This window comes from Canis lupus, chromosome 33 (assembly GCF_011100685.1).
Source record: "Canis lupus familiaris isolate Mischka breed German Shepherd chromosome 33, alternate assembly UU_Cfam_GSD_1.0, whole genome shotgun sequence".
NCBI classification, from domain to species: Eukaryota; Metazoa; Chordata; class Mammalia; order Carnivora; family Canidae; genus Canis; species Canis lupus.
In genome coordinates, this window is record NC_049254.1 from 18239262 (window position 1) to 18265972 (window position 26711).

The following is a 26711-nucleotide window of genomic DNA, read 5'->3' on the forward strand; positions in this document are numbered from 1 at the left end:
TTCTAGATAAATACGTTACTTCTTTGGGGGAAAGTAGGGAATTAAAACAAGTATCTGGAAAATTGAGAGGACACCAAAACTTGCTTTTGGAATTAGTTTATAAATCTATTAATGAAGCTTTCCTCTAGAACTCACTGTTAAAAGGCCTCACTGTTCTTTTTTTTTTTTCTTAAGATTTTATTTACTTATTTATGAGAAATAGAGAGAGGCAGAGACACAGGCAGAGAGAGAAGCAAGCTCCATGCGGGGAGCCTGACCTGGGACTCGATCCTAGGACTCCAGGATCACACTCTGAGCTGAAGGCAGACGCCCAACCTCTGAGCCACCTTTGAGATGCCTCACTATTCTACATCACCCTGATTCTAATTCTGTTAAGCTCCCACCAGGTGCAGAGCACTTATAGAAAAAAAAAAATGTGAAGAGGCTTCTATTATGGTTAAAAGTACAGAGATTTGAAAAGATCTTGGAATTTCTGTGACCTTAGGATTCACTAGTAACATTGCCTAAACAAGGGGTTCAGCATGCATTACACACATGACGGTGATGTCCACAATAGCCTGGTACTGGTGACATGGCATGCCATGTGGCCATGGACATCTGGCCTCCTGCAAGCCAGTGATAAAGATGAGGTCATCCTTCCCAGCAATGTGTGAGATGCTCACTGCCTGGACCTTGGCCCTGGCTGCAGGTCCCAGACCCTCTAACAGGCCCTGGTTGCTGCCAGTACATGGGGCAAGGCTCTGGCTCTCATACCACAGTAAAATCCCCTTCTAGCTCAAGGGAACTACTTAAAAGAAGCCTCTTTTAGATAAGAAATGAGAGTATTCTTTGGCTTTCCAGCCACTGTTCAGGTTGACATCTTGAATGTTGCCAGCATGTGCAGTAGAGACAGGGGGTGAAGGGACAGAGCCAGGCCCTATGGCAGGCAGCCTCACTCACTACCAGGGCCATTTCTCTCTTTCTCACAACAGAGTGGTGTGGGGGATTGTAGTACCTCTTGAAGTGACTCCAGTGGCTTATGGGACGTTGGCTTGGACCCTTGGTGACACCGTGCTGCATGGGATGATGACGACTCAGAGAGAAAAAAGGCGTGAGGTCACCCTTGCTTGCCTCCTCTTGGCCACAGCAGGCTGCTTTGCTGACTTGAGTGAGTGCTTTCCTTCCCTTTCTCAGCCTGCCCCTCTTATAAAACACTTTGCTGCCCATGTCAAATGGAAGCATTACACATTCACTAGTAACCCTTTAAAAAGGCCTTCCTTTTCCTGGATTTCAAAGAATAATTCATTCCCATTGGCCTTCAGGGATACATCCAATAAGATGAGAAATCATCTTGGCAGCCTCATAGTGGTTGTATTTTAGTATTTCAAATATATACCAGAGGAGGAGGAATAGTAATGACTGCCTTTAATTGAGCACTTACTATATGAGATTATGGCTGGCAGTTGATATGCATTGTTTGTAAGCTTCACAGCAGCCCTCGGAGGCAAGTATCATTAGCCCCATTTTATAGGTAAGAGACATAAAAAGGCTCAAGTGACATGGCTCAGAAGCAGTGGCACTGGGGTTTGGGCCCAGTCCTGTCCAACTCCAATGCTCGAGCTCTTGCCTTTACACCTTGCTGCCACTCCAGTCTGCCTTCTGAGAACAAGTACAGGCTGGGGAATGGACCCAAGGACAGTAGCGTTCTTCAGAAAAAGATCGACCCCTCTGGATTGCTCAGCTCTGGAAGGCCGTGTGGGTGCTCATGTATTGCTTTCATCGGGGGTGTTTGTTCATTGCTATGTCGCTGTTCTTCCTCCAGACCAGATCCCTCAGGTCACTGTCCAGCCTTCTTCCACCGTCCAGAAGCTCGGAGGAACTGTGATCCTGGGCTGTGTCGTGGAACCCCCATGGATGAACACCACCTGGCGCCTGAATGGGAGAGAGCTGAATGGCTCAGATGATGCCCTGGGCATCCTCATCACCCGCGGTACCCTCGTCATCACTGCCCTCAATAACCACACCGTGGGACGGTACCAGTGTGTGGCCCGGATGCCTGCAGGGGCCGTGGCCAGTGTGCCAGCCACTGTGACACTAGCCAGTGAGTGCTGCTCCTTTGCTTCTCTGCCACAGTGCACTCTCTCTTCGACTCTCCCATTCTTTCTCTTCCCCAGACCATTCCTACCCCATGTCAGTAGTCCTAACATAAAAGGGGGCCCTCAAATTTGAAATTCCAAACCAGAGAGTGGTAGTTGCCTAGTGGTCCCCAATGGTGGAGGACCATTGTGCCTCTAGGAAGCTGCTCTCTAAGTAGGGACCATGTCTGGAGTGAGTATCTAGAAGGAGGGGGACACGACATGTTTGAACTGTTTCTGTGGGCGCCAGAGCTGGGCCATGCCATGCCTTTCTACTTTCCCCTTAACTTTAGGTGTGATTGTGCCAGCTGCTTACTGTCTCCCCTGCACTCCATCCTCATGGCAGTTATGGTCAGAGCATTTGCAAGGCCATGTGCAGTCCAAACAGACCTGCCCATTCCATGCTTGGCCTCCTGTCTGTCTGAGGGGCAAGCATTATCCAAAGGCCTGGGGTATAAATAATAGAACACAATGAAAAGAAAACTGTGTGACAAAGAGTAAAGAGAACAGAAAAGAGGACAAGATTGGGGTACAATTTGGTCCAAGGAGGATGTTCAAAGAAGACTTTATACTACCCTTAATACGTAATTACCACTTGCATATATTACGTGCAAAACACACATTGCCTCGTTTTCTACCCATTGTACATCTGGGAGACAAGACCTACTGACGAAATAAACTTCTGAAGGCTGCAGGGCAGCTCCAATATCTGTTCTTATATATGAGTCTACGGCCAGGAACTATTAAGAATGACGTCTTCTTCCTTGGAGCCTTGTTCCCTCCTGACCTAGCAGGGTCCCCTAACCCCTGACAGCCTTGCTTCAGACTTTCATGTCACCATCATCATCACTCCCCTGTGTTAGGGGTCATGCCTAACACAGCAAACTTCTGAAATACTCCTTAAAGGTTGACTGGGGTCCCTGGGGTGTGTGAGGCATGAGTCCAGGAGGAAAGTGGTGGGAGATGAGGAAGTAGAAAAGAGGGGGGACCCCTGCCTCCCCCCATGGTTCCCAGGTCCTTGGAGGAACTTCACTCTGTGAGAGAACAGAGCAGACGCTGCTGGCAGTGTTCTGGTTTTCTTGGAAAACAGTCAATCAGCCCTGCCCTTTTCTCAGAGAAGGGAGAAGGCAGGGTGGGTCCTCAGCTGTCCCCCCAGGGGGCCAGGCTGAGCCTCCTCATGCAATAGGAGCCATTTTCCTTGGTGGCAGGAGCACATGCTCAGTGAGGGAGGCAGGCCTTCGGCCACAGCCCGGCCCTCCCCCCTACCTGTGCTTGCGGGATGCCAGGAGGGTACTGGCACTTAAGTGGGGAAGGTAGAGGGTAGGGAGGGATCATCTCATCGTACAAGAAGGGCTGAGGTCAGAGCTGCACTCCTGCCATCATAGTCCTCTTTCTATTTTTAAATTGTAACGAAAATCATAGAAAGTATAGAATTTATAGAAAATACCATTTCCCCTCAGCCCACCATTATCCCATGACCATCATTTACCATTTTGGAGTATATCCTTCCACTCTTCATCCATACCTGTACTTCCTTTTTTTTTTTTTGACTGAAGTGTGTAGTTGACATACAGTATTAGTTTCGGGTGTACAACATAGCGATCTGACATTTGTCTCCATTGTGAAATGGTCACCACGATATGTCTGCTTACCCTCTGTCGCCACACGCAGTCGCTATCACTGATTGAATTCCCTGTGCTGTACATTATATCCCCATGACTGACTTTATGACTGGAAGCTTGTCCCTCTTGATCTCCTTCATCCATTTTCCACCCCTCCTCCCTCCCCTCCGGCAGTCAGCACTCTATTCTCTGTATCAGTGAGTCTGGGCTTGGTTTTGTTTTGTTTTTTATTTATTATTTAATTTAATTTTTATTTTTTTTAAGATTTTATTTATTCATGAGAGACTCAGAGGGGGCGGGGGGGACAGAGACACAGGCAGAGGGAGAAGCAGGCTCCATGCAGGGAGCCTAATATGGGACTCGATCCCAGGCCACGCCCCGGGTCAAAGGCAGGCACCAAACCGCTGAGCCACCCAGGTGTCCCTGGTTTTGTTTTTTTGATTCTACCTATAAGTGAAATCATAGGTATCTGTCTTTCCCTGACTTATTTCACTGAACATAAGGCATGCCCATATTTCACGCTTTCGTAGTGATCTACTGAATATATAGTTTCTGTCCATATTCTCTCCCTCTCAGCATTGTGTGGTAAGCATTTTCTGTTGGCCATATGACCATATTTCTTCTGTTGAGTATAATTCAGCAAAGTATATGAAGTGGACTAATAAGTCAACAACCTGATTCATCTTTCACATGTATAACCAACCCCGGCAGTCATCACTCTAGCGAGCTCCCCCCATGCCCCTTACTAGTCATCTGTGCCCCCAGCCACAAGCAGAGCAGGATCACGGTTACCAATGGTCCTGAAATATCCCCTGGGTGGCTCTACACTATGTCCTGAACCCTTTTTCTATTGCTGGACCATTAGGTTGCTTTCAGTGGTTCATTATTACAAGTAAGATGTGCCTTTTACAGCCCCGGTGGCTCAGTGGTTTAGCGCTGCCTTCAGCCTGGGGTGGGACCCTGGAGACCCGGGATTGAGTCCCATGTCGGGCTCCCTGCATGGAGCCTGCTTCTCCCTCTGCCTGTGTCTCTGCCTCTCTCTCTCTGTCTATGTCTCTCATGAATAAATAAATAAAATCTTAAAAAAAAAAAGTGCCTTTTAGTAGCATTCATGCCTTTAAAGGATTTTGCTGCTCATCTAGGAGGGTTGCTCATCTGCAAATAGCCAGCACGTGTCTGTGAAGACCCAGAAAACTCCATAACTGTTCATTTGGCCTTATCAGGAGCCAGGCTGAACCTTTTCTTTGCAGGAAAGGATAGTTAGAGTGTAGATTTATGTTGGAGCCCACCTTCTACTTCAAGATGTGTCTGTGTGAGGAGAGACCTTTTTTTTTGCCTTTATTTAAAAAGAAATTCCTGGCCACTTCTTTCTGTGGTACTTGAAGGGATCTATAGTTGACAGTGAGGACAAAGGGGAGGGTTTGGTTGTATCCCAGAAGGCACAGTGAGAGAAGTGGCTTGTGCAGAAGCCTAGTGCATCTTGCTGGAAAGCCAAGATCTGTTGGCTTGTCATAGAGACATGAATCAGAAGTGAAATGTTTGGAGCTGACTGGCGGGATGGAGAAGTGCTGGAAATTAGGAGAGCTGGCTCAGGGGCTGTGGCAATGGAGTGAAACTGCAGCCTCCCCAGCTCAGAGGAGGAGGCGCCAGTGGCGGCGGGAAGGCAGGAGAGGCAGCAGAACGGGGTGCTGTCTTTGGGCTAATGCCATGGGGGATTTGGCCCAGACTCAGCAGTTAGATTAAGTTTCCGAAAGCACATTCCTGAGCAGAATGGGGGCTGTGTTTTGCTGGTTGGCTGATGGAAGGAGGCTGAGTGGTGAAGGGATTACCGAGGCATGGTCTGAATTTAGAGGCAAGGCTGGGCCGTGGCGTGCCTGTGCACACGCACACACACCCGCCCACACTCAACACTTAAGGCTTCCTTTTCCTCTGGCCATTTTTGCGTGCGCTCAGATGTTCACCCTCAGACAAAGCGCCCACTGTTTGGCCTACCTAGCAAGGTGCTACCTCCTGTGTCTTCGTGGACTCCTGGATCACCGGGACCTTCCAATGGTGGGGTCTTAGACATGGCTTGAGGATTCAAGGGTGTGAAGGAGGCCTCTAGAAGAACTTTTCCTGGTCCAGACCTCAGACCTCTTTTACTTAGACGCTGGGGGCTGGGAGTACACTTGGACTTCACTCCTCTCTGTGGACATTGGCTTCTGGTCTTCAGGTCAAATGGAGCACATGTGGATAACTGCTGTCTTCACTCTCTGGAGGTGTCCGTCCCACTCTCCTCCACACAGAACTTTTTCTCCTATTGAACCCAAACTTTATTTGTGGTAAATCTCTTGCTGCTAATGCCTCACTTCAGACCACCTTGTCTAACTCTTGCTTTTCAAGATACTTTTGACTTTGATCTCCTTTCTTCCTTACTCCTTTTTCTAAGCTTTACACCAGGAGGCCAACCACTCTACATGGCCCACATGTTCCCACTCTCTGCACCTGAACCAACAGCAGACTTTGCCAATGGACACCATATTCCTTTTTTCTATACTCTGACTCAGCCTTACAATTGTTCTCAACACAGCCCAGCAAGGAATCACAATTTAGCAGAGCTGGCATACGATGTGAAAACTGTTTTTGATCCCTTACCTCTAATAATTCAAATGAACTCCTACGTAATTGTTCATTTTTAACTTTTTTCCATTTTTTAAAATTATTCTCCTAATTATCCTATCATCCCTAGGTCCTATTTGTCGTTGGAAATAAAACAGGTGGTAACTGGGTAGTACTATAGCTGGGAACTTTAGTTCTCAAGCTAATGTGAAGTCTTAAACTTATGCTGGTTTAATTGAGACCAGATCTGTAACTCCTCCCTAAGGCCTTTAGGCCTAAGAATCAAGCATGGTTCTCGAGTTTTCTTTCCTCGGGAGAGGAAGGAGCTCCCCTTAGCCAGTTGTCTCCATGACCCCGACTCTGAGGAAGGTCAGAAGGTAACAGAATTTAACCCATGAATAAAATGAAGAAACAAACTAATATTATGGAGGGGAAAGAAAGACTTAAAAAAACCCCTTGGGTTGAAGTTTTAACTCTGCCCTTAGGACTTGATGTGACTCTGGGTAAGTCAGTCCCTCAGATTGCCACAACTATGAAATGAGCACAGTGATAATTTATAGCATCAGTATCATAGTTTTTTTGTTTGTTTGGTTTTGTGGGGGTTTTTTTGAGGGTCAAATGATGGGATAGTAATATTTTGAAGCACTTTATAAATTCCAGGCTTTATACATTCCACCCATTTGGTCAGCGAACATTTGTGGAGTGTCCTCCTGCAGGAGGCTCTAGGGCCTGTGTCTAGCTCTGGGCTGCCCAGCTCCATTCTGGGAGCAGCCTTCAGAAGAACAAGTCCAGGGAATGGCAAAGCTTCCACTCCTAGCCAGAGCCAAAAGAGAGGGCTGGCTTGTTGGGAAGAGAGAACTAACCCATTTCCTGTGAATTTCTCAGCAGTTTGTATACACATGATCTCTAACCCAGACTCCTAACTCCTGGCTGCATTGGAGGATAGCCATGGTGTCACTGCATTGCTTCTTGTCCCCATAGCCACAGAGCTGCTCATTTATGCTTCTGGTGGCTCACCACTGCTCATTCCTCTAACCAGGTAGTCATTGATTTGTACTGGCAGGCTGGGCTGACCGTGGGCCCTCAGCATGGTGATTCCACAGAAGGAGCCATGGTTTTTTTTGTTCAGCCCCCTCCACCTCTAATTCCTACCAGATACTTCCTTGAGGTCTTATAGGCTCAAACTGTGAACTAGAATAAGCCATAAAGGACCACTGTGGACATGCCTTTACTAAAATATTTATAGCTTTCTCTGTGTTTTAGTCAGGTTCTCCAGAGGAGCAGAACCAGTTATACATACAGGTGTACGTTGGAGATGTTGTGAGTTTGGTTCCAGGTGACTCACTATCAAGTGAGTCTAGTGAATTTTTTGGTACCCTATATACCCTTGTATATAAAAGTTAAGGTTATACTATCCTGTAGCTCTTAACATGTGCAATAGCCTTACAACTAAAAAAAAGTACACACTTTAATTTAAAAATACTTTATTGCTTAAATAACCATCAACTGAGCTTGCAGTGAGTTGTAATCACTGATCAGAAATCACCATAACAAATATAATAATGATGAAAAGATTTGAAATATTACAAGAGTTAATAAAATGTAACAGAAAATAAGCAAATGCTGTTGGAAAATGGCACTGATAGACTTGCTTGATGGAGGATTGCCACAAACCTTCAGTTTGTTAAAAAAAAAAAAAGTATAACCAAATGAAGCATCCTGCATATGTATATAGAGAAATTAATAAAGGCAAAATATAGATTTATTTTAAAGAACTGGTTCACATAATTGTGGAGGCTGGAAAGTCCAAAATTCATAGAGCAAGCCAGCAGACTGGAGATTAGGGAGTCCCACTGGCAAACAGCAAAGCACCCATTCTCCAGCAGTGAGTTCAGTGTTTAGATGTCTTGGAGGTTGGTGTCCTAAGAATTAGGAACATACTCAGAGTTTCCAGCAGAGCAGAGTAAGACCTAACCCTCACCTTTGAGGAGCTCTTAATCTCATGGAAAAGATTGACTGCAGTAACGCAGTAGCCCTAAAGCAAGTCAGTCTCCAACAGAGATACAGATTTTCCTGAGAGCTCAGGCTAACGGGGATTCATTTCAATTTCAGGGAATTGAGGAAGACTTGGGAGTTGAGCCTTAAAGAATGTGTGTGAGACAATCTTTATTTCTCATTTCTTGAGTTCTCTCATACCTTTCTCAGATCTTCAACAACTAAGTTTAGCTCTTAGCATTGTGTACTTAGATGTAAGCCTAGTGCAATTTCTGAGATGGGGCAGATAGTTCCATCGTGAGTCTAATTTCCATAGTGAGGTAATTCCATGGTGAGTTCAATTAAATCCTGTATGTAGCCACCAGATAAATTGTCTCTCTCTTGCTACCCCATCGGATTCTCCCCTAACTCTCCCCCATTTTTCATTGTTTCTCTTTTCCTTTTGAGGGTGTATATTCTGTGATTAATAAAGGAAGCCTCAAAGTTTTCTCCAATGCCACTCCTTTCCACCTGTCTCCTTCAGCCAGCCAGTGACTCCTTGACAAAACAAGAAGGAATGATACGCTCCAAGTTGGAAAAACATTTGTTGTTAGCTTAGGCATCTGAAGGAATCCCGTGCAAGCCTTTTGCTTTGCAGTGAATGGGCGGTGGCAGGAAGAAGAGTTGGAGAACCAGAGGAAACAGAGGTGGCGTCCTGAGCTGGCCCAGGAGGGGAAGGGGGGTCCGCAGCTGGAGGCCAGGCTGGCGGTACTGCCAGGTGGAGCGGGAGAGAGAGACCCTTGGTGGCTCTACAGGGGGGTGTCCTCAGTCAGAAAGGGAGAATCAGCCTAAGTGTGAGATTTAGCTTTACACTGTAAGTTTTATTTTACTTTGCCAGTTAGACAAGAAAATTAGTAACAGCTTAAACCCAAAAGGAGCTAAGCAACTTGAATATCTAAATAGGAAATGACTAAGGAATGCCTTCTAGTATTAAACCAAGGTCCTATTAACCCTTTCTGTTTTCTACTGGATACAGGCAGAAGTTCATGCCTCCCAAGAACTTCCCCTGATATTCTGGTGAAATCTTCAACCTAATCCCATCAGGCCTGGTGCAAGTACCCAGACAAATGTGTGGTATGAGCTCAGCTCAGGGCATCATGGCAGCAACTGTCTTCCCCAAAGACAGTTCCAGTTTTCTATTTAGTGATGGTCAGAATTTACCAAAAGAAGACCTCAAATCCATGGTGTATTTTCTACCAAGGACACGTTTACAACTCCTACCCTTCTCCCCTCCTCAATCTGTTCTTTGCACATACAGCCACATGCTTAAGTAAAAATCTTAGGTCCATCTTCTAAGAGTGAAGGGGAGACCTCATAGTGTGTTTAGCTGGTACCACCTATAATTTCAACAAGCCAGAGTAGACTTCGCTCAGGAAGGTGAGGGAAGCATTGATTAGCTTACTTGAAATCACTGGAGCCCTCTAAGGAACATGATGTAAGATGGTTCCTTTAAAATAAAAAATTAAGAGAGCAGATGAGTCCCTTGGCTCCCCCCTTTTTTTGTGGAAAAGCTTAGGAATTTCTACCTTGACCTTGTTCTTAGACTTTCAACCCTTCCTGGACTGGTAATAACCTTGAGGTTATTGTTATTGAGAACAATAGAACAGCAAGTCTGTCCTGCAGGTGGTTCAGTGTTCACATCAAAGATAAAGGACTTACTCACTGAATAGCGAGAAAACATGTAGGCAAAGGGGGGAAAAAACCTTGATTGAGGCAAAAACAGCATTTTCTTTCCTGAGGGAAAATCATGTTTAATGTTGAGTGACCATCCTCCTTAACTTAGAAACATGTGAAGACTTTGGGAATCACAGAGCAGGACACGGGCTGTAGCGTGGCGCTTAAGCCCGTCTCTCAGCCTCACCTCTCACTCTAGACCCCTCAAAATCTACCACTTCCTTATCTGTTGTCTTGCACTTTCCCCTTGTTTTTGGAATGGTGCCCTATCTACCTGCAATACCATCCTTTCCGTTCCCTTTCCCAGAACGTGCCCATCTCCCTTGGGATAACAAATTCCTTCTCAGCCTCGAGTGTCTCCTCTAGGAGTCTTTTCTTGAAGCCCTCAACTTCCCAAGCCCAGAGTGGAGTCTCCTCTTCCTGGCTTCCTTACCACCCTGTGTTTACTTCTGTAGCCCTCTCATTTGCCTGGAGGGCAGGGGCTGCTGCCATTCATCTCTGTGACCCCACAGCTTCCCATAGGACCTGGCACACAGTAGGCCTTCAGTGAATGTCTAGAAAGAGGAAGACTCTCGGATAAGATGTGTTTGAAGTCGAGAAGGTCAAAAGGAGCATGCAAAAGGTGAACAAAGATTTCTTCACCAAATCCTGATAGATTAAAAGGCTTAAGGAAGTAAAAAAGTTTGAAGCAAGCATATAAACAGATACAAATGGATTCAGGGAGGGTTCAGAAAAATTGATGGATGTCAGAAGCCTAAAGGGCTGCTTAAAAGGGATTGAGATATTTGGAGGAACCCCTAGAAACTTTGAAGGGAGGTGTCAGGGAATGTGACTCCACGTCCTACCAGAGACTTGTTAGGGCACCATTGGAGATGGCGGGCAGTTTGCATCAATTAGTAGCCACCACTGCTTGTAGGAATATGTAGTTCCCAAGTGTGTGGGCAGAAAAAGTGGAACCACTGTGGGCCCTGCTGGCCTTAGGACAGCACCCGTGCCTCCCACCCAGGGTTCTGCATGTCAGGACCCTGCTGAAGCTCTCCTCTCCGCTCTTCCTGAGTGCCTTGGCCTACATTTTCTCTCCCCTCCCTCTTCCTGTACAGGCTGCCAGCCTGCCAGAGACTCTGCCAGGATCCAGCTCTGGCTCTCATGATCCCAGACCACCAGGATTCACATTAATTTTCCCATTGCTAAGTTTATAGTTTATATTTGGTTGATCAGAGAAATATGTATGATGTGGGTTGCTGGCAAGTAAATCTTTTTTTTTCCCCTTCTCTTAAGTGTATTTTTTCAAACCATTTCATTCCTTCATCAAGTCCAAAAGAAACTCCCAAGTTCTGCTAACCAGCCCTACCTCATTGCAGTAGTGAAGTCAGATAAATGAGATGGTCTACAGACATCTTCTCTGTTCATCTGGCTGCCAGACTCAGTAGAGACATGGCTCCCATCCTTGCCTTGTCTTCAAGGATTAATCACGTTTCGTGTTCTCTTATTTTTTAAAAAACATTTTCAATGATTCAAGCCAAGAAATTCCTGAAGCATTAGGCCAGTTTTTTGCACATCGTTTAATGACATTGCAAACTAGTTTCTTTTTATTTTTCCTTCTTCCTGTCGCACTCTTCCCTTCATGCCCTTTCTCCCCTCCTGCCCACCTTTGGTCTTGTCTTTGATCTTTTGCCCTCATCCTCCTGGTTCTCTCATCTCAGTTTTCTCCCACAGCTCAAATCTGAGTTTAGACCCCACCTCAACTCAAGGGGAAAGAAAGAAACACAAGACTGAACAACTAATGTGTTTGGCATCTGCAAGAGTCCTTTTTTTTTTTTTTTTACCCCCATGGAAACTGTTTTTATTTAAATAAGAAAGAGCATGTCTTGTTTTCATCGGAAAGTATATTTGAAAAATTTTATGCCATGTTTCCATGGCTCTCAGGAGAGAGTTTTCAAGCCAAAATTATTTGTGCAATTGGACAAGCAGAAAAAAAAAAAAAAACTAACAAAAGCAAACATATTTATCCACTCTCCTGGCCTGCAGAAGGAGGCAAATATTCCCTCTGCCAACCCCCTTTGCCATTTCTAAGTTGCTCTGGAGCTCAAGGTGACCTGATCTAGGTTGGAATGCTGGTGAAGGTAGTGGAGACTAAACTTGCAGATACTACTCTTGGAAATTATTGTACCCTGCCTTTTGTTGTGTTTTTATCTGTCTTGTCTATCAGAGTAAAGGACCCTGAAGTTAGGAACTATATTTTTGTCTTCATAGTGTCTTCTGTAGTTCCTAGCATACTAGATAATTCTGTAGTTCCTGGCTGAATGAATGACTCAGTGAGGCCTGGAGGCCATGAGAGTTAGGGAGTAGAATTATCAGCCCAGAAACTTGCCAATGGCCAAGAGGCTATTGAGCCATCCTGACAGCATTGCCAAGTGAGCCCCACCCATGTGGTGCCCCCACAATTTAGTGGATCCTGTCCAAACCTCAGCAGATGGGTACTGGCTTGTATTGAGGCAAGAGAGAAGGACAGAACTGACTATACATAAGTACTACCTGGATGAGTAGAAAAATGACTTTTTTTTTTTTGTTTTTGGACTGTTCAGCTGAGCTCATGGAGATGGAGATGTTGGTGACTCCAGGCAGCCTCCAACCAAAGGCACTGTCTTACTTCTTACTTAACTGAACTTTGACTTGCAGCCTAAGAGAGGTCTCCGGGAGAGGAGGACCAAATGGGGAAACTCCGTGAAACTCCTTTTGGATTACAGAGGGGGCGTTCTACTGTAGTGCAATGCACCCTGTAACAGGAAGTGTAAATTCTAGGAAAACTGGGAGGATGAGCCTATAATTAAGATTTGATACTTCTGTGTCGTGGGAATTTGTGAACATACACCAAATACCGTAATTTAATTCATAGATCTGCTGAGCTAAAAGAAGGATCCAGGCTACAAGGTGAGAAGAAATTCAAAGGGCTTATGATAAAACTTGCCTCTATGCATGTGACCCTGGTGACGGCAGCCACGTGCTCCTCACAGTTCTTGTTTTCCTCCCATTTTCCCTTGGCTCAGAAGGCAGGTGCCTGCTGTTCCCTATAAATGCGAGGAGGAAAACCAAAGCACCGCACGATTTGTGTCTGAACAAATTCCTGACGTCCGTGTTTCCACGGGTCCCATGGAAGTGATGTAGCAGAAGATACATATTCCATTAAGAAATTGAGGGCTTACAAGGAAGGCACTGGGGAAGGGTTCTGCATGGAGCCCAAACTGTTTGGGCTTTCTTGGAAAGCCCAAAAGGAGACTCTGTAAATTCAGAGATGGCCCCAAAGACCAGAGCTCTAGCCTGTTGAGAGCTGAGAAACAAGAGTGGTCCTATTGGCATTTGATTAGTGCAGACAAGTTAATAAAATAGTCGAAAGAATACACAAAGAAAGGATGCACAAGAGGGCTCTGGGGGAAGGTAAGAGGATTAAAGCTGCAAAAACATTCCTCTAATGGATTTCTCAAACACTCCAGCCCACAGGCAAGGGCAGGTGTCCCTTCAAACCATTTCCCCATGAAACCCGATCCATCATTCTGTGGTGCAGCCTGTTAACCCCATTTGGAACTGAAGGGCCTGCCCCCTAGTCCCAGTGAGGCACCCTGAGCAGCCCCGGGACTGGCCAGGAACCCAGCTTTGCAGACAAAGGAGCCTGGGAACAGGCTGGTTTCCTTCACTCGCAGCCAACTAGATCTCTGCATTTGCCTCATAGGGTAGCTGATTAGGCCTTTACTGATCACACATCTCCAGCCCGCCCCCCTCCCCAGTCTCTTTTCTGCCTAAAAACACTTGAGAGAGGGTGCTCTGATTTTCAGATCCATCATCACTTTGTTACTCTCTCTTTGATCCTTAGTGAAACTCAACTTTTGCTCCAGCAGCCAAATTGGATGTGTTTGTCTAGTGAAGCAACAGCTAAGGCTCAAGCTCAGGAGGAACAGGGAGGGGACAGGGCCAAGGAACGAACTACTGCTTATTTGTTTGGAAGCCAGGAAGGCAGGCCTGCCAGTAGGATGCCCAGCTGGGGTGTCCTCAGTCCAGCCCACATGGGCTGTTGTGCACATGTTGGCATCAGAACAAAGGGGCAGTCTGGCCACATGGCTGACCAGTGCCCAGCTTTGTGCCTCCCCCACTGCACAGCCTTCTGTCTCCAACTTAGCAGTTGTCAGAGGGTACAGAAGGAGCCAAGAGGGACAGAGAGGGGGAGGGGGTTATGTTTTGTAGTATTGGGTCCGTGAGGTGGGTGCTGGAGAGTGTGTGCCTTGTGCCTGGATAAGCTCTCAATTACAATGGGGCAAGAGTCCTGGGCCATTAACATGGAGATGGCATTCTGGTGCCAAACTCCTCTCTTTCTTGTAAAATGATCTGTTAGGTTTAAGTATATCCTTGCTTGAGGCAAATTTCCTTGGAATGAAATAAAGCAAAGGAGGAGGGAAAAAAAAACTCAAACTCTTGGTGGAGTAGTTTTAGAATTTATTGGACCGTGGAAGAGACTGCTTCTTGGTGACAGGAATTTTCCAGATGCCCCTGAGCTGACAATCGCTCACAGCTCGCTTTGTGGGGAGCCTCCTGACTTGGCAGGTACAGCACACACTGTGCAGAGGAGGATTAAGGCCTTTGCATTGTTTAAGTGCATTGCTTTTGAAAACCAGTTCACAATCTTTAGCCAGAACACGCTAAGGACAGGCAGTCCGCCCTTTTCCGTCATCCATATCTCCTTCCTCTCTGAGAAAAAACACATCCGCCGTCTTGGCTGAAAAGCTCAGCCAGGACTGGACTACATAATTTTGGGGGTCTAATACAAAATTAAAATGTGGAGTCTTGTTCAAACATTAAGAATTTGAAGACGGTGATAGAGCATTAAACCAAGCACTGGCCTCCCCTTCCGGGCCACACGGAACTACACAGATTGCACTCCTATGAAGCTGGCGTTGGGCTCAAACGCCAAATTGTTCATTCATTCAGCAAGGATTTAGAGAACATTTGCTATATCCTGAATATCATGCCATGGGGTTTGGGGTTGGGGCATGGAGTGTAAAATTAGTATACTGCCCCTAGGAATTTACAATTTAATTGGAGTCAGATACCACATATATAAAATTAAACAATGATAAAATAAATCTTTAAAAGCCCAGAAGGTTCTATACACACTCAAAGGAAAGAATCCGTAAGCGAGATATCACCTTGCCCCACAGGTATCACTCAGCCGGGAAGGTAAAAGAGAGTGCTAGAAATGAATTGGGCAGCCTGTCTGTTTTTGCCATGCCACTTGGAAACAGCATGTATTTCCTACCTCACATTCATTAGACCTATTTCGCACCTTTTCCATGACTCCAGAAATAGCTTCTCAAGAAGCAGTCTGTTTTCAAAATAACCATACTATGTAACTGATTTGAGGGTCCTAACTTCTAAGATAGTCCTTCATTCGGCCATTCACCATTTACTGAGCATCTAGTTAGGCCAGGCCCTGGTTAGGGTCAGAGGACACATAAACAAATAAGACTTGCCCCTAAAAAGTTCGTACTCTAGTATTGTAAGGACAATAATCCTTTCATAGAAACAAAAGGACTTTCCTATTCTGGTGTGGCTTTTCTACTGTAAAGTTCCATTAAGTGGGAAACCTGACCTCACTGCCTGCCTTGATCCCTGGGCTCTCCTATGGTGACAGTAGTTTGTTTTTGGTAATTACCTCTTATCTACTGTGAGAAACTTGATTCCTGCCTGCTCCTGTCGCTTTCTTGCCTTCTCTGGGTCTCCAGGGGAAACAACACAGGCAGGTGGAGTCTTGCAGTGGAATTGCAGTAAAAGCTCTGATGGCGTCCGTTCTCAGGAGCTGAGCTGAACACTGTGTGGTCAGCATTCAGACAGGGTGCCTCGAGGGCTTTCTAGGTATCTTTATGAAGGAGCATCCAGGTAAATATTCTCCTCTTTCTTATCTTATTCCCCTTTCATTTTACTTCTATTAGATTCAGCTACAGTCCTAAAAAACAAATCTGGAATCTTTTTTGCACAAGTGTCCAATTTTGTTCAGCAACATCAGGGCTCTGGCTCTAGTTTTGGAGAGAGTTTTGTGGTTTGAACTGTTAGATTATCTGGGAAACATCCTGCTCTTGTTGCAGGTGGATCTTCATCCTCTACCATTTTAGATCCTAGTCTTACCACCAAGCCAAATCAGAAAAGATGGCCATCATGCTACTAGACTCTGCAGCCTGGTGTCAAGACCCTCAGGTCTCCCATATTCCATTGCCATCAGCCACATTATGGAGACCCATCTTTCCCTTAGAAAGCTCTCAGAGCATCCACAGATCTCCCACCCCAGCTTTGAGTAAGGATTAGCCATGATAGGAGAACATAGCTCCCAGGTAGCATCAGCCTTCCTGTTATAACAATGGTTGATAACTGAGTGGAATCTCAGGCCTGTCACTTTACTATGCATGTCAGAGAAGAACCAAAGGACTTCTTTGTTTTTGCCATGCCACTTGCAAACAGCATGTATTTCTTACTTCACATTCATTAGACATATTTCACATCTTTTCTGTGACTCCAGAGATCACAATTTGCTCTCATCATTCCCTTCAGTCTCCTTTAGCTGAGTTGTGCCAGGACATTTATGCCTTGATTGCTGACCCATCTCCAGCCAAGTTCCATAGGGCCAATGGGCCTGGTCAACTGGCCACCATGTCCCAGAAGAGGCTGATCTGTGTCACAGGCATCTCCTCATGGAATTCTCTATACATGTCCCCACTCTCCAGCTTCTGTATATCAAGTTGAACTCTGATGCACTAATGGAGGCTACACATTGCATCCTGTAAACTCCTATAGACAACAGAAGGCTGGAGGAAGGATTTGGACAGCCACTGGGAAGCCCCTCGGGGTGAGGCCCCTACAGCTGTTTATCATGACACCAAGGCGGAAGTCCACTCTAAAATGTTGCTTTGTCTCTCTGCTTCATTGAGGCCCAGTTGGCACCTTCCCTTCTCTCTACAGACCTCCAGGACTTCAAGTTGGATGTGCAACATGTGATTGAAGTAGATGAGGGGAACACAGCAGTCATTGCCTGCCACCTTCCAGAGAGCCATCCAAAAGCCCAGGTCCGATACAGTGTCAAGCAAGAGTGGCTAGAGGCATCCAGAGGTGAGTGAGCAAGGAGGAGCCCAGAGGCCGAGGCCAGGGAGGAGGCTGACCACCTCTGGCTTCCGCCTCTCCAACCACCCCCTCCCCATCAGCATGCCTGTGGCCCCCTCCTCACACTGGTCAACTGTCTTCTACCTTGCTGTTTAGCCTTGTCAGGTCCTAAAGGGATTTGCTTCCATAATGGAGGTCATTTTTTTTTTTTAAGATTTTATTTATTTATTTATTTTTTAAGATTTTATTTATTCATGAAAGACACACAGAGGCAGAGACACAGGCAGAGGGAGTAGCAGGCTCCATGCAGGGAGCCCGATGTGTGACTTGATCCTGGGACTCCAGGATCACGCCCTGAGCCAAAGGCAGGCACTAAACCCCTGAGCCACCCAGGGATCCCCCTCCCCTGCCCTTTTGAGAGGAATTTCTTCATCTTTGAGGCTCTGGAAGATGTTGCTCAGCTGTCACTATTTGATCGAGGCTGTCAGCACAGGGTTCTGGAGCCTCCCATGTGTGTGCTCCCTGCTACACACAGCAAGACTGTCTGATGAACCCAGCCGTTCGTGGAGCTGTAGTGTTCCCTGGTGGGAGGCAAAGCCCTTTCCCACATAGCACAGGAATGTTTCAAGTGGGACTTGGGTTTTTCCCTCTTCCCATCTTCCTGGTAATGCGGCTGTCTCAGCTGTCCTAGCTTCCTGCTTAGGCTGCGGTGTCAATGACAGCTGGGCCAGGGAAGGCCAAGCTTTGGGCCACAGAGTGCCTGGGAGGAGAAGGGGTGCCTTTCAAGATGAAATCAGCTTCTTCCCATAGCTGACCCTTCACTGGAGACCAAGTAGACCCTGCTTGACAGGAACCCATAGCTCAAGATCTATTCCTTTACAAATATCCTGTAGATATTTAAATATTTTCATTAAGTTTTTCTGGCCATGAAAGGAATATATGTTCCTATATTCCTATGAGGAATATATACGTTCACTGTAGAAAATACAGAAAACTATTTTTTGAAAGGTAAAACTCCTAATCCCGCCACTCAGAAATAACTGGAGAGGAATAGAATATTAATCTGAGAGGACTAGAGCATTAATCTCCATTGTCCCTAGCAGAAGCTTGGCAGCAGCCTCTGGAAGAAGCCCCACAAGAGTCAAGGGTGTCCCCCCACCCCCCATTCTGTCGGTTCATTTGCCTAAGCTGCTCATACCGGGGGCAGCCCAGTGACAGGCAGGCACCAGACTCCCTGAACCTAGATTTCAGAGACAGCAGGACTCCCAGGGCAGGCTGCACCACCAGAAAGCTCAGAGCTGATGGCCAGTGCTTTGCCTGCCGGGAAGCTGAACACCATGGGGTGGGGTGTCCAGAAGCCATGAATCTGTCTCTTGTTGAAAGAAGCCGAATACAGCCCTGGGGCCCCACCCCCATGGCACCTCTGGTCCTGAAGCAGACAAAGCCTAGCAAACCAGTGATGCAGATAAAGGGTTTCAGTGACATTCATGGAGAAGGTGGTGGTTGGCGGAGTTAGAATAGTCCTCCCTGCTTGCAGAAGTCCAGTAGTGAGGTGGCTCAGAGCTCTGACCCTGACAGGGACTCATGGGGAATTCTAAACTCATTTCTCTCCTTCCTGGTGGCTTGCAGGAATGATCATCTCATCTCCCACGTGTACAGCACGGGCCCCTCAATCCTTACAGCAGCTCTGAGGTGGCTCGTGTCTTTTTTTTAATAAGATTTTATTTATTTATTCATGAGAGACTCAGAGAGGCAGAGACACAGGCAGAGGGAGGAGCAGGCTCTCTGCAGGGAGCCTGACATGGGACTCGAACCCTGGATTTTGGGATCACGCCCTGAGCTGAAGGCAGGGCAGAATCTCAGGGGTTTAACCAGCTTTGCTGCAATCACACTGCGCACGGCAGATCCAGAGCTTAAGCCCAGGTGTAGCAGACCCCAAATCTTGCTTCCTTCTCACCCTCCTCCAGCTCCCTTAAAAGTATAAAATATTCATCCAGAGACCTGTGGACTAGCTCAGGTGGGTTAGCTAGCTGGTTTGCCGGCTAATTGGTTAGTTCTATTCTCGGCATTTCTGTCCCGCTTGATCTGAGGTTTTACAGGGAGAAAAGCATTTCCAGTTTGGGCTGCTTGGGATTCAGGTGTTCGACTCATGGTTCCTGTCATCCTGCCCACTGGGAGCTGCTGCCAGACTCATCCCATGTCCCCTTCACCCTGCCCTTTTCTCAGATAACTACCTGATCATGCCGTCAGGAAACCTCCAGATTGTGAACGCAAGCCAGGAGGATGAGGGAATGTACAAGTGTGCTGCCTACAACCCGGTGACCCAGGAAGTGAAAACCTCGGGCTCCAGTGACCGGCTCCGCGTGCGCCGTAAGGGGCCAGGGGGTGTCTCACTGATGGAAGGGGACACAGGAAGGGGGGCACAGGCTGTGCTCCAAGCCCGTTCTCTCAGGTGGGGGTGGGAGCTGGGGGGCTCGGGCAGTGGGAGTAACCAGGACTCAGACAGAGTGGGGGGGTCCTCTCCCCTCTAGTGGCACATATTCCTTGCCTACCTCTGGGGTAGCTGTGCTTGCTAGTCCCGTTCTCCTGCCTGTTGAGAGCTCTCCTTCCCTGGGAGACTTTCAGAGTGGAGATCTGTTGGGATGTGTCTGCTGGGGCCAGACGGCCTGTGCTCAGCAGCTGGCAGCACATGCATAGGAAAGACGATGATGTGCTTGTGCCTATGTGAGGCCACAGAGCCTGCCTGGCCCTAGGCCCAGCTGTGCTTACACTGTCTGCACCGCTGCGGTGAGCCCAACACCTCCCTCTGGTGATGGTCCGTGGAGGCCCACACACTCCCCCATTTGTATGAAAACAACATCTGCCTTTGCCAAGCATCTCCGGGTGCCAGGCACTTTTCTAGGCTTCCTGCTTACTCAGTGGAGGGACAGCCTACGTGGAGCTTGGTTTTAGAGGCAGCACCAGAGGCAGATGTACCGTGAAGCTAATGAAGCCAAACTACAGCAGTCCCTCACTCACAGAGTTTTCTGTGTAATTTCACATTCTGTTTCTTCAAGAGGGCCTCCCAAGCTGTAGATGTCTCAGGTCTTGTAACACCAGGATCTGCCCCTGCTTGGCACACAAAGCAGAATCACACAGAGCGTGGAGGGAGGTGACTGCTGGGGAGCAACTTGCCTTCCAATAAGTGCTGTGCTGTTTCTCCACCAGCACTGAGAAAAGATCTCTCCTTCCTTAGCTGAGCAGCCAACGAAGTAGTTGATTTGCTTTGGGGACCTGTACTACTACTGTGCGAGAAATGCATTTCTTTACACAGTGGGTCCCTCTCAGTGCAGCGAGGTGCTCACACTATGAAGGATGCTGAGATCTGAGACTCCTGGTTGCTGTGGGGGATACCATGGATCCTTGTCTCCTAGCTCATCCTCAGACTTGGGGTGCACTTGCTGAGTGCAAGCAGGAAAAGTCACCTGCATCCACCCCCTCATCTTTTTCTTTGCTGACGTGCGTATTCAAATGTGTGTTGTGTCAATATTCCAGTATGTTACCACATCTCTTACAACAGCTCTCTGCAGAGAGAGGGCCTTGTTTTTATAAAGAAACCAAGGCTCAAGGGAATTAAGTAACTTGCCTCACTTTATGTAGGTTGTAAACCCCTGAAAGGCTGTTTGATTCCAAGTCCCCATGGTCTGGGATTGCCTCCTGGGACCTGGCCACCTAAGGCAGGGCGGAGGGGATCTTCGGCACTGAGTCTGGTCCCACATGCTGCCTTTCACCTCTCGGCTCCTCCAGGCTCTACTGCTGAGGCTGCTCGCATCATCTACCCCCCAGAGGCCCAGACCATCATTGTCACCAAAGGCCAGAGTCTGATTCTGGAGTGTGTGGCCAGTGGGATCCCACCCCCACGGGTCACCTGGGCCAAGGATGGGTCCAGTGTCGCCGGCTACAACAAGACACGCTTCCTGCTAAGCAACCTCCTCATCGATGCCACCAGTGAGGAGGACTCAGGGACTTATCGTTGCATGGCCGATAACGGAGTTGGGGAGCCTGGGGCAGCGGTCATCCTGTATAACGTCCAGGTATTTGGTGAGTGTCTCCTGCAGACCTTCTTCTCTTTGGTCAGTGTGGTCTTCTTAGAAACTCATAACCCCAAGGCTCAGGTGCCTTGTGAGAGGTCCCATGCCCAGGGTGTAATGGAAGAGGATAGAGAGAGTTGGGATGCTTGGGTCCCAGGGCCTCGGTGTATGGGCCTGATGTCCCTCTCTAGTCCCTTTCCTGTCATGACTGACAGACGAGGCACAGGACCTTTCCTTCCCTCTACCAATACTCACAGGAAAGGAGGGACTCACTCCTGACTATAGATCCCTCCCCAGCCTGTGTGGTCCTGGATAGGAAGACTTGGCCTTTCTCACCCCTGCTCTGGTTTCCCGGCAGAACCCCCCGAGGTCACCATGGAGCTGTCCCAGCTGGTCATCCCGTGGGGCCAGAGTGCCAAGCTCACCTGTGAGGTGCGTGGGAACCCCCCGCCCTCTGTGCTGTGGCTGAGGAACGCTGTGCCCCTCACCTCCAGCCAGCGCCTCCGACTGTCCCGCAGGGCCCTGCGGGTGGTTAGCGTAGGGCCTGAGGATGAAGGCGTCTACCAGTGCATGGCTGAGAATGAAGTCGGAAGCGCCCATGCCGTGGTCCAGCTGAGAACCGCCAGGCCAGGTGAGTGTAGCCCGAAAGGCTGGACATCGCAGGTGCACATTCACAGAGCCCTTTCCTTGACTAAGAACCCTAATATATAAAAGAGGTAAAAGTGATTTTTAGTTGTAAGTTCAAGTTTACGTTAACTTATTAGAAGGTCAAAGTGTATACCCTTTCACTTGTGAAAGCGATCCATTTAATTGTTTTATTTTTACAAATATTTATTTGAGAGAGAGGGAGCAAGCACATGTGAGTAGGGGGAAGGGTAGAAGAGGAGGGAGAGGGAAAGAATCCCAAGCAGACTCAGTGATGAGTGTGGAGCCAACTGAGGTCTCAGTCCCATGACCCTGAGATCATGACCTGAGCCAAAATCAAGAGTTGGATGTTCAATCACCTGAGCCACCCAGGTACCCCTTTACTGTTGTATTTTCTCAAATGCTTTTTATTTTGTGGAATCTCTAGGTTCGTAGGGTTCCATGACACCTGGTTTTAACAACCATTGTGAAAAGCAAATCCATCCCTTTCAGCCTGATTCATTTCAGTTGACACCTGTACTGGCTGAGCAGTTACTTATGTCCTCAGCACCGGACTAGGTAATGTGGGGGGTGCACAGAAAATTAACAAAGACTCAACCTCCTCATGGAGGACGCCAAACTCACCAAGGAAATGATTTGATAAAAATACGACCCCAAATAATGCTGAATCCACATGATCAGATGCCAGCCTTCTGTGGTTCAGGATGTCAGGTGGAGGGACAAGTAACATTGGCAGATTCTGCAGATGCTTCCTGAAGGACGTGTTGCCTCTCCTGGCCTCTCAGGTTCTCAGCGGGGTTACAGTTGGCTTTCCATCTTGCAAGGCAGGTTGCTGCCTGGTGTAGGAACAGGCCCAGACTGCATGGTGTTAAGACCCCGCAGCGAAGGGATGTGTCCCCTCCCCCAACACAGACAGAAGGAGGAGGAGGGTGCAAGGTTCCTCAGGAGTAAACAGAACATTCACTCAAGGTGAGGCTAGCGTAGGGGTTCAGGAAAACAGATTGCAGAGCTGCCTGCCTGCCACCCTTGGCCACGCAAAAAGCCTGGGCACAGGGCCCCGGGCTGCCCATCTCCTGGCGGGGCAGTGACACAGCCCTCTCTCTTCCCACAGAGCCTGGCTGCGTGTGGACTGGGCTGATGGTCATCTCAGGCTCTGGGCTGTGGGCTCTTCCTATCTCTCACTTCCCTCTGCCTTCTCCCTGGGGCAACAATGCAGCCAGTGACCAGGGGAACGACATTGTCCACCTTCCCTTCTCTTTCCTTCTTGGTCCTCCAGGCACAACCCTGAGGCCATGGCGGGATGCTAAGCTGGACACTGCCACCCCTCCCGTGCTGCCCTCCAGACCCGGAAGCCCTGACCAGATGCTAAGGGGGCACCCAGGGCTCCCAAAGCCGCCGACATCGGTGCAGCCAGCTTCCCCACAGTGCCCTGAAGAGAAGGAGGGGCAGGTGGCTCCTGCAGAAGCACCCATCATTCTCAGCTCCCCCCGGACCTCCAAGACGGACTCATATGAGCTTGTGTGGCGGCCTCGGCATGAGGGTGGTAGCCGTGCGCCGATCCTCTACTATGTGGTGAAACACCGCAAGGTACGGTGCCTGGCATTGTGCAGACTTCTTCTCAGTGAGTCTGGGCAGGGGTTTCTGGCCGCTGGCCATCTCCCCCCAAGTTCCTGAAGCCTGGACCTTGATCCTTTGGCCTCCTCTGCCCTACTTCCTACCACCTCCCAGGAGGATGGTTGTGAGTTGAGGCATGTGGGACCCCCAGAGGCCCAGGAAAAGTGTGTGTCACTTCAGCTCCTGTGTGCACTGGTTTCCCAGAAGCTTGGCACCCCCCCACCAGCTCCTCATCCTGGGGCATAGTTAACAAATCTCCCTGTTAACCATCCCCTGCCCTCCCCTTTTCTCTCTGTCATTTGTTGTTGATGTTGTTGTTTTGTTTTTTAACCAAAGTAAGCTCTACTGGGCACATACCTGCAGGAACTCTGTATGGCAAGCTAGCTCTGGGGCCAGGAAAACAAATATTTATGAACAAGTGTTTTTTCTGAGGGCTATAAAACACCCCCTCAGTTTTCAGGATTCCTCATGGCTCGGCTTGGACAAGCAGGCGTGGGGTCTGAAAGCACATCGTGTTGCTCAGACCTCAGCTATTTCTCCTTGACAGAAGGAGGCCTGTCCAGGTGGATGTTTCAGGAGCTCTCAGGGAGGGAGCCTCTGGCTCTGGCAGGGTGTAGAGCCAGCTGGCCAGCCCATCCTCTTGGACACAGTGTCCTTTGAGGCAGGACAGGGCCCGCAGGCGGCCCCCTTGTTCGAGGCTGTGTGCTCACCTGCTGTTACCCTCCAGGGGAGAAGGACATAAGATTTCCTTTAAAAAAATGTCCTGGAGGAGCATTTCTGTTCATCCCAGATGTGTGCTTTTTTTTTTCCTAAGTCCATTAGGCAACAGGAAATTATTGTTCTTTTTTTTTTTTTTTTTAGAGTATGTATTTATTCATGAGAGACACACACAGAGAGGCAGAGACACAGGCAGAGGGAAGAGCAGGCTCCATACAGGGAACCCGATATGGGACTTGATCCCAGGACCCCCAGGGATCACGCCCTGAGCCAAAGGCAGAAGAAGCTCAGCTGCTGAGCCACCCAGGTGTCCTGAAAATTATTGTTCTTAAATGGATTTTTAAAAAATGTTATTTGATAATGTGTATACATGCTATATTTTATATAGTAAAAGTATTTATCAGCTCTTCTCCCCCTCTAAAGACCAAATCAGCCCTGTGTGGAGCAGCATGTCAGCTGTGCAGTAGCTCTTTCCCCTGCTCTGGACCCTGCCAGCCTCTCATTCTGATCTTTCCCTTTATGACCTTGGCTCAGGACAAGTCCATAGACCCACTGGGTCGTCAGAAAGACACCTGAGGCAAAATTGCCTCCTAGGTAGGGGGTTGGGGGTGGGGATGCAGTCTCTCACTAACACTTGGCCTGCTGGCCTCTTCATAGGCAGCCAGCAAAGGGGGTAAATATATTTTTAACAAAAAGCTGCATTGTTCAGCCCAGGTTATGGGGCAGGGCCGGTCCTAATCCTCGTTTCTCTCTGTAACTAGACACCTCCATCTCAGAGTTGTAGACAGAGATCAGGGCAGGCCAAATGCTCATGGTCCCTGGGAGACAAGAACCAGTAATGAGAACAAGAATCATATTTTTCAGGCCAGTAGGTGGCCATGAAACCGCTTCACCAAGAGGCAGGCTGGCAAAGGCCATGCGTGGCGATCCGGAAATGCCAGGCGGGGGGCCACATTCACCCTGTGCGAGTGTGACGGTGACTAATGACCGTGCTATTTCTTAGTTTTGTTTCAGAGCCCAGTGTCAGTGTGAGGCCAGCGCCAGGCGGGCCAGAGGATAAAGGGGTACAGGGAAAGTGAGGAACTGTGCCCCTGCTGGGTCTGGCTTCAGTTAGACTCCGGCCTGTGGGGCACTTAGGACTGCTCAGTGGACATGGCCAGGGCAGAAATGATACCTCGCAAGCAGTGCTTTTCTTGAGGAACTAGCAAATCTTAAGGATTGTCACACAAGAAAGGATTTCGAAGTGAAAAATCAGTTTGGACTGTGTTTGCAGCCCCCTTCTTTTGCAGGAGACTGGGAATCACTCAGATCATTTTCACTTTTTCACATTCGTGAAGCCAGTTTCACTTCGTGATACATCTGCAGACCCTGGGCTACTGTGTCTGGGTTTCTAGTACTACTGAGGATTCTCAGTTTGTAAAAACTTCTCCCCTTGGAACAAATCCTGGAAGTCTGACATAAATGAGCCCAGACCATCTCTGTCCCTTGAATAGTAGGTTTTGTTTTACTTTGGAATATTTTGCTTGAGGATAAGAGGTTTTCCTACCAGCTGTTTAATTCTTGAGCAAACCACAGCTTTAGGTCCCAGCAGACTGTGTAAAATGTGCACTGTTGCCAGTTAAGCCTTTTGTCCTGAAAGGTGGGGTAGGTGAGATGAAGAAGCTTCTAGGCATTGCTTGTGGAGGACGGAACCTGGATGTATTTTTTTTTAAAAGAGCCAAGAATTTGGGGCCATTAAGGATTAATCCAGAATTAGTTACTGTTCATCCACAGTTTTTAAGCAAGAAGCAAGGAGTGAGCACAGGAGCAGCAGAGGAGGATTGGAATGGCAGAAACCTCCCAAGTGGAGGATGTGGGCAAGTCGGGAGAAGGGGCCAGGCATTCGCTGGGAACCTGTGTGCCACGTTCAGTGCCTCACGCTTGGTATACATCATCTCGTTTAACCTTCAGAAGAAGCTGAGAGCTTTTCTTTGACTCATCTTAGATTTGAAAACCTTGAGGATCAGAGAGGTCAGGGAACTTGCTCTAGGGTTACACAGCTGGTAAGAGACACAATCAGGATTTAAACCCAAGATTTTCAGGTTCCCAGATTCCTTTTCTTTCTAGGATAAGTCACGAATGGTTAGGAATGTGCTCTCTGGAGTCAAGTCATGATTTTTGTACTTATTAGCAATGTAGGTCTAGGCAAATTACTCCTTTCCTCAGGCCTTAGCATTTGTGAAGTGGGTACAAAACTAACACCTGTCTCTTGGGCTATTGTCACAAAGGTCTTTAGAGAGCCTGTGAAGTGCTTGCTTCTGCGACCAAGACTCTGTATTGGTGCTGCTGCTTTCATCATCATAATCATCATCCCAGAATAGAAACTGTGAAGGGACTGTGTTTATTTGGTTTAAAAAGAGCAAGGAGGGAAGAAAAGTTAAATATGGAAGTTTTTAGAAATACGGAGAGGACATCTTTCGAGAAATTCTCAGCAATAAGAGGTCTTT

General features: G+C 47.9%; 1 protein-coding gene across 13 annotated transcripts in view; it reads left to right on the forward strand.

The window, feature by feature from the left end:
* BOC (BOC cell adhesion associated, oncogene regulated) overlaps nt 1–26711 on the forward strand; it is a 121737-nt gene that overhangs the window by 85394 nt on the left and 9632 nt on the right. For all 13 annotated transcript variants that reach the window (XM_038582827.1, XM_038582829.1, XM_038582838.1 and 10 more), the window contains 7 exons: nt 972–1147; nt 1802–2080; nt 17042–17188; nt 19406–19549; nt 20966–21259; nt 21608–21880; nt 23171–23481. In XM_038582827.1, coding sequence (XP_038438755.1) covers nt 972–1147; nt 1802–2080; nt 17042–17188; nt 19406–19549; nt 20966–21259; nt 21608–21880; nt 23171–23481 — 1624 coding nt within the window. The remainder of the gene's footprint in view (nt 1–971; nt 1148–1801; nt 2081–17041; nt 17189–19405; nt 19550–20965; nt 21260–21607; nt 21881–23170; nt 23482–26711) is intronic.